This window comes from Zingiber officinale, chromosome 5A, assembly GCF_018446385.1.
Source record: "Zingiber officinale cultivar Zhangliang chromosome 5A, Zo_v1.1, whole genome shotgun sequence".
NCBI classification, from domain to species: domain Eukaryota; kingdom Viridiplantae; phylum Streptophyta; class Magnoliopsida; order Zingiberales; family Zingiberaceae; genus Zingiber; species Zingiber officinale.
This window is the reverse complement of record NC_055994.1, coordinates 3,682,596-3,690,907: the sequence shown is the minus strand read 5'-3', so window position 1 is coordinate 3,690,907 and position 8,312 is coordinate 3,682,596. Positions and strand designations below refer to the sequence as shown.

General features: G+C 37.5%; 1 protein-coding gene across 1 annotated transcript; it reads right to left on the bottom strand.

Annotated features, from left to right (window-relative positions):
* Positions 1 to 4,906: 4,906 nt before the first annotated feature.
* LOC121982583 (putative ripening-related protein 1) lies at positions 4,907 to 5,665 on the bottom strand. Its single transcript, XM_042535726.1, has one exon. It carries the CDS (start codon positions 5,612 to 5,614, stop codon positions 5,039 to 5,041), a length of 576 nt encoding a protein of 191 aa, XP_042391660.1. The 5' UTR covers positions 5,615 to 5,665; the 3' UTR covers positions 4,907 to 5,038.
* Positions 5,666 to 8,312: the final 2,647 nt, after the last annotated feature.

Sequence of the window (8,312 nt, the reverse complement as noted above, 5' to 3'; positions counted from 1 at the left end):
AAGAAGAGATCTTGGAAGCTTAATCCTCCACCTCAACTACCAAGAAGAACACAAAGGACCACATCAAATGCTTTGAGTGTGGCAAGATGGGGCACTACAAGACTAGGTATCCTTCACTCAAAAAGGCAAAGGAGGTAATCTCTAAATCCGTTAAAGTTATTTTAAGAACTAACATGAGTTGTAGAGATGAAGTCAAGAAGAAGAATCACATTAGGTGTTTCATATGTGATGAGTGGGGATATTATCACACGAAGTGCCCAAGGAGAGGAGAGCTCAAGAAATTGGTGCACTTGAAGAAATGGAAAAAGAAGAGGAACTCAAGTCAAGTAGGAGCTTCAAAGGTAAAAGGGAAGGTAATCCTATTTTAAAATTTAATCCAAGTTCAAATTCCTTCATGCTTGTTAGGAATATTGGAAATTATGTACCCAGCATAATTATGAATTTAGGTACAATGATAGGAATAGGGTTAACACAGTAGATAACTCTAGGAAATCATGTAAGGTTAGACCTAACAAGAAACAACCTACCTTGCCTAAGGAGAGGAAGGTGGTTGAAAACTTAGGCATTAATCCTAAGAAGAGGAGACATATGCCTAGGGAGGTGGGTAGGTCTCGGAATGTCCAAGGTGGACAAGTTGACTCTAGGGTTAGAATCCTAGAGTTGGAAAATCAAGTCTTGAAGTCAAGGCTTGAGGAAATGGAGAAAGTCCTAGATAAGTTTATTATTGGACACAAAGGACTTGATATGTGTTTGGGTGGTTAAAGACCCAAAAATATCAAATTGAGTCCCTCCAAGGCCAAGAGGAGGTTAGGTGCTAGGATGATACATGACAATGGCAAGGAAGGAATGACCAAGGGCAAGGGAGAATCATCCAAGGTCCATGATAAGAAATATACAAGGGTTGCATATGATTATGAAAAGGATGAGGTACCCAAAGTTAAGAAGAAGAAGTCTTCTAAGGTACACCATGTGGGTGTAGCCATGGTAGATGAGTCACCTAGGGAACTGATTAAAATTCCTAAAGTTAGGAAGAGCTTCTGGTACCCATGGTAGATGGGTTATCAAATGTATCAAGTGGTTAGGAGACAGACTTAAGTCTCTAACCTAATGGGTTGGCACAATTGGGATGATATCATGCATGGAAATATGAATTGGGTTCATATTGCATGAAAATTAGCTTTTGATGTATAGATGCCATATAAATTAATGCTAGTAATGCATTATGGTTTAGTATGAGAAGATACATCAAGAGGAAGCCAAAATTGAGACTTTAGTCAAAGTTCAATTGAGCAATTTAGTTAATTTTGGATTTAATGTCAATCTTGAGATCTGTGATAAATATATTTTTGTATATATTTTTTCCAAATAGACATTGGTAAAACAAACCTTTTCATAAAATTTGAAAATTTTTAGAGATTTGTGGAATTTCTTGTACATTTATGAAGTTGAGTCAGAAATATTATTTTTAACTGAAATAGTGTACCAGTTGACTGATACAGTTACTAGTCGACTGGTAACACCGTTTACAAGCATAAAATATCTCTGTAAGCTCATTTTGAAGAGAACAGTCGACTAAGATTAATGGTAGTCGATTGATACAGTCTAAAAATGTGTTTTAACACTAAGAAATGACCAAAAGGATGGTGAATATGTATATAATCTTATAGGGGATTAATACATGATGTTTATAGTTATTAAAAGTTAAAGAGTCTAATAATTGAGATATTGCAGGAGCTCTTTTTGATGTATGACAAAGTGGAAGAAGTGTTGAGTTTAAGTAGGAAACCTACACACCCTTGTAAGAAAACCCAGGGAGCCTAGGGTTAGGTTCCATGACTTATGCATGAGTAGATATGCATGTTTATTTGTATTATTATTGCATTTATGTTTCCCTAACTTGAAAGGGTTGTCAAACATCAAAAAGGGGAAGATTGTTGAAGCAATCTAGGTATCTAGGTTTTAATGTTTGGGCAAAGGTTTAAGTTAGATTTATTATTGTATTTGATATGTATTATGAGTGTGCAAGAACAACAAGGAAAGTCCAAGTGTGATCTTAGCGGTGTAAGTCGAAGTATGTAGCCTTGGTATCGTAAGTCAAAGTGTGACTTGACAATAGTTGAAGTCCCGGATGTGAGGAGCCTCTTGGCAAGGGAAGACTCGACAGCTAGGATAAGGCCGAAGGAAACTCCAGAAGGCAAGGCGTGAAGGATGAGGAGGCGTCCAAGGGACGCGAGGCTGATGGAGGAGACTAGAAAGCTAGGTCTAGGTTGGTCGGGCAAGGATGAGTACTGAGTCAATGTACTCGGGAGGGTCAAAACCCTAGGATTAGGGTTATACCAGTCAACTGATAACTAAACCAATAGATTGGGCCAGGGCATAAAATATTTCTGTGTCTAACGGTTGTGAAAACAGTAAATTGGTACTATAGCAAGTTACTGTAGCAGTCAACTGATACTTCAATCAGTCGACTGGTACTTCCATCAGTCGATTGGTACTTCCATCAGTCGACTAGTATCGAGCCGTTGGTATATAACGGTTGAATTCCGTATAGGACTAGTCGACTGGTGATTTTACAAGTCGACTGGTGGCAGGAAACACAACTAGGTGTTTCATCTCGAGCTCTATTTAAAAGAACTCTGGGTGCTTGACTAAGGCTGATAAAATTAGTGGTGATTAATCCTAATTAGAGTCTCCAAGTACTCAAGTGATCTAGTGTGGTCTTGTGTGAGTTGTGGTGAGGTTTCTCCACACACAAGAAGCTATGCGAGCTAGCCGAAGTTTGTCGAGGATTGATCCACTAGCGGATTGAGGTTTCGTCCACCTTACGGACACACGGTGGAGTATGAGCCCTAATATTCGAACCACATTAAACGAACGTGTATTGGTTTGCTTTATTGTTTATTATTTTCTAAAGTTAGCTTTCCTTTTGTTTGTTAGTATTTTTGTTTCTACTACGACTAACAATTGTTGGAAGCTATTCACCCCCTTCTAGCGGGCGTCAAAGACCCAACAGTTGTGACATTTACAAGGCCTTCTATGACTTAAACAATAATTCTAACAAAATGGAATGACTTAATAAACTTCTTAGAGCGCTACAAATAGTTTATTTTTGAATATAGTGTTCGCGCAATCAACCCTTGGTCAAGGTTGATCAAGTTGATCAAGCTTGAGTTGACTTAAGTTGAGATTTTGATGTTGATCAATATGTTAGTTTATTGAAATGTCAAGTAAGTTAAGGCTGACCGGATAGTTGACAGTCAATCAATATGTTAGTTGGTTAAGAAGGATTCAAGTAGATTAGGGGTTATCAAATACTTGACGAGATGAAAATACCAAGTGGGTCATGGTTGACCAGCCACTTGAAGATCGAAAGTCCAACATGGAATTGACATAAGAAAAAAGTGCAAGCGGTCACGATTAATTGGTGGCAGTCCAACAGGGAGTTGACATGAGTCGTGAAGTTTCGACAGGTCAAGGTTAACTGTATGTTAGGCAACGGAAAAGCCCTGATAGGTCAAGATTGATCATATGCTAGGCAAAGAGAAGTCTCGATAGGTCAAAGTTGACCAGATATTGAGTAAAAGAAGTTTTGGTAGGTTGATGTCAACTGCATACCGGACAAGACAAGAATTCAACTTTTATAAAGCTGAAACAAAGGTATTAGTTGATTGAAAGGGTATATCGATTGACCAATGGACATAAAACCTCCAAAATCTTAAAATTATAGCAGTGCTACTATAGTGTTGCTATAGTGCTACTACAATAAATCATGGACATTGTTTTGCTATAGTGATTTGCTACAATCGTGCTACAGTAACAGTCGATTGATGACTTTAAAAATTGACCAAAAGTTTTAAAATTCGAATGTTCAACTCGACTAATGACATCATTCGACTGATAGTTGATATCAGTCGATTGATGTTGATAAAAACTGAACAGAAGCAAGTTAATTTGATTGTTTGACTCAATTGATGACATCAATCAATTGATGGTTGATATCAATCGACTGATATTGATCAATAATTGAACAGAAGCATGCCAATTCGACTGATCACTATTAATCAATTGCTCGTATGGATCAGTCAACTGATGCTTGAATTATCAACAAAATTAGATAAAATTCAGAAAGCTCAGAGATCGTTTAATGACAAAAATAGTGTTAAAGACCATATCAATTGGCTAATGAGTAAAATCAATCAACTGATAAGTGAAAATCAATTTTGACCTAAAGGCTTTAAGAGAAAGGTTAAAATGAGCCAAGCCTTTAAAATAATTGTTCAAGCTTGACTTAGTTTATTTTTTATAAATTTAGGTTTATTTGAAGTTTGACTTGAGTTTAATTTATTTAGATATTATCGAGCTCTAAATTCAAAAAAAAATGTGGAACCGCCACATCAGCGGCCCCCCTAGAGCCGGTCCCACAGATATGGAGGGAGGTAAATGCAGGTACACAGGTGGAAAGTGCATGGCGGAGACGTTAACCCCAGGCAATGACACCCCGGGGATCGACCCCTGGATCTTTTAGCCACAGAACCATGCACTCCCCATCTGTGCTACGCCCTGGGGACATCGAGCTCTAAATTCAAGCTTGACTTAAACTTGGTTCGTTAATGGACTCAAGCTTGTTTGTTTAGTTTAATGAGCTATTCAAGTTTGTTTATTTAATTGATTTTGTGTCTATTAAATGAACATAAATAAATTCTTACCAAGCTAAACACTAAACTTATTTATGAATGCTTGATTTATTTAAACCCTACTTATAAGTTAAGTTGTGTAACTTATATTCTAGTAGCATAGAACTAAGAAATTAAAGTAAAAAATTTATCCTTAAAACAAAAAAAAAGTTACTTGGGAGAGATGGGGTTTCATTGGAAATTACAAATAAAGATTTAACATACTTCATTTATATTATAAACATGGGTAATTAACATCCATTGATCACATACATGTATATGTATTACTATGTATCTGCGTAATTATGATTATATAATATTTCTTTTCCCTCTTCGGAACTTGACCCAATTAAATATTTATCTCCTCACTCATCGGACCAAGTGATGTCATAAACCCCCACGTCTGTATCGATTCCCAGCGCCGCCCACACCGCCGGCGAACCGTCCACCACGTTGTTGGGGCAGGGCGGCTGGAAGTCGTGGTCATCGTCGCACCCATTCACAGAGTCGCACTCGTCCACAACCTTCGCCACCACGCTCCTCCCGTTCCCGTTGATCCTGATCATTTTGTGGCAACGGCTGCCGCCGTGGTACCACCCCGTCGACAACGCCACCACCATGTCCTTGTCGCTGTGGTACTGGCCGTCGCACTCCGAGGGGGCACCTCCATCGCAGTTCTCCTCGAAGCAGTTGACGGTCAACTGGGCGCGGGTATGGCCGGAGACGGGCGGCGAGCAGCGATACTGCGGGTAGGATTTGCCAGGCTGGCAGCAGTCGGAGTCGAATCCGGGGTCGCAGTGGCCAGACTTTCCCGGGAGGTAGCCGCTGGCTTGACATCCTCCAATGAGTGGGCGGTGGGAGGCGGCCGGATGGACGAGCACTAAAGCTGCAACGAGCAACATGGTGATGAGTGGAAACAGAGGAGAATCAGAGCAAGCCATTGCTGTCTCTTTGCTCAATTCCTTATTTCTGGCTTAAATTGATTAAATGGATGTAGAATGATAGATTTAATGAAGGATTGGGTATATACATATAGCTTCACTGATTCCATTCTTATACATTAAATAAATATCATAATTCAAAGCGTACGTAGTAGTGCCCTCTGTTTTCCTCCTCACCCTAAAAAAAAGTCATGGATAGCGTACGGAGTTGAATAGCCAGTTAACTTCCACACCGCAACCTGTTTGTAGGGCTGTAAACTAGTCAGGTCGTGATGAATTTTGGGGTATTTAAGTTTATTTTATAACTTAATCGAGTCGAGCTGAGCTGAGTTTAAAATATGTTAAATTTTTGAAATGATTATTCAAATTTAATTTGATTTATTTTTTATGAGCTTGTTTGAAGCTTGAATTGTTTAGATGTTATCGAACTCTTAATTCAAGCTTTGCTTGAGCTTGACTTGAGTTTGGTTTGAACTTGATTTATTTAGATATTATCGAGCTCTCAATTAATTTGATTGTTTAAAACTTTGTTTGATTGGTTATTAAACATGATCATTTAAACTTATTTATTTTATTATTTATTTAGTATATTAAAAAGATTTTTATTAATGAATTGGTTCGTGAATATTGTTCATGAACGTTATTCACGAATATTATTCACGAACATTGTTCACGAACATTAACGAGATAAATACATATATATTCAAATTTATTTATTTAGTTTAACAAATTATTCAAACTTATATTTTTAATTAATCTTATATATATTGAACGATCGTAAATAAATTCTTACTAAACTAAACATCAAACTTATTCATAAATACTTAGTTAATTTACCGCCCTTATTTAGTTTGTTACTCTGCCTACAAGGACACACAAAAATTTGCCCCTTCTTATTCGTCACACAGAATTGCATAGTATGTTCATGGCAGAAATGCCAATAAATATGTCTGTTTTTCATATTTTATTTTTAATTTGGATTTTTAACATTTAGGCTATATTTATTGAGGAGTAATAACTCTGGTAATATAATTGGGGTTATATTATAAAATTAATTATTTCATTCGATGTAATTTTAAACATTAATATAATATGGATTATAAGACTAATAGTATTTAATCAGGATTACATTCCAACTCTAAGATTTAATATATCAAATATATCTCTACTTCATTTCTTGCATTAATCGGTCTATTGCTATCATCGCCATCGCCGTCAGCCACCGTCGACTGCCGCCCACCGCCGGCTGCTAGAAATTTAATATTTCATCTCTGCTTAACGACGACATATTACCTTCCGTCGCTAATTAGAGATGAAATATTAAATTTTTATCAATAATTATTGTAACTTTTAAAATTTCATATGAAGTATAGCGATAGAATATTAAAGCCCGTCGCTAATTAGCGACGGAATATTAAAATTTTATCACTAATTATCGAATTTTCCAGTTGCAGTATGTGTATCCTCTAGAAAATATAATACGATAGATTATTAATAAAACAAAAAAAAAAACTAGTACACATCATTAGAATTATGACTAATGATGCACCAATGGAGGGAAGGCCTACCTGACATGGGGGTCAACTGTCAGGATGGAGGTCAAAATCAAGGTGGTCAATGCCCATGTGTCAAGGGGCCGAACGGAGGACAATTGTAATGGACGATTGGGATAGTCAAGGCCCGACTGGCAGGAGACAGGTCCGAGCAGACCTCTAGTCTAGCTCGGGATGATGTGTAGAATGCCTCCAGAGGAGTCCCTGCCAGACAAAAATCCGACAGCATCTCCCCTGTACTGGTAACAATCTGAAACATACATACATACAAAATATATCAGCGACATACGGCTGGAATATATACACAATCACGCAGTTATATAATCAGCCCACTCGGTTGGAACAAGAATAGACATAACCACGTAGTTATATATATATATAAAATAGGCCACACGGCTGAAAGTAAAACACAGCGGAAATAAAAAATAACGATCAGAAAACCACATTATAATTAACTGCGATCCGGCTCAGCTTGACACATCATCACCAAACCAAATACAGGATACCATAAACAATACTCCATATAAAGGAATACACAAATACAAGAACAAGTACAAAACCAAAACATAAATAGCGTAAGAAATACCAAAAAACCATAAGATCATCCTCGAATGTGACGTGGGATTGGCGGACAGGACCTCCAGACGACTCCATAAATCCTTTACCTACTACATGGCGAAATAACTAGTTTACGGGATGGTGAGTACTAAGACTCAGCGGATAATAGACAGATAGTGCATGAACATAATAAAGAACTAGAGATACAAAGGTATATAGTCTCGTAGGCAAAATAGAAGATACTACAGTGATATCATAATAAGTGTCCATACTTGAAGTCATATCCTAGGCTAGTAGTAGAAGGTAAGGTGTAGCAAAGACCTGCTACAGTACTACTCATATCTACATGGGTAACATGTGAGGTATATACATAATAACCATAGGTAAGCCAGTGTCTAAACACATATCACAGGTATATATCTCAACCTATGTAAGCATAACAACATAAGTAAACAACAGCATAAGTAAGCAACAACAGTATAAGTAAGCAACAGTAACAACAGGTAAAATAATAACAGCATATGCACGGATGGTCACTCCCGCCCACCCCTCTGTACCATGACCCCTGTATGGTCGAGAGGCCGAGA

Coding starts and splice junctions, on each gene's coding strand:
- LOC121982583 (XM_042535726.1), bottom strand. CDS start 5,614: ATGGCTTGCTCTGATTCTCCTCTGTTTCCACTCATCACCATGTTGCTC.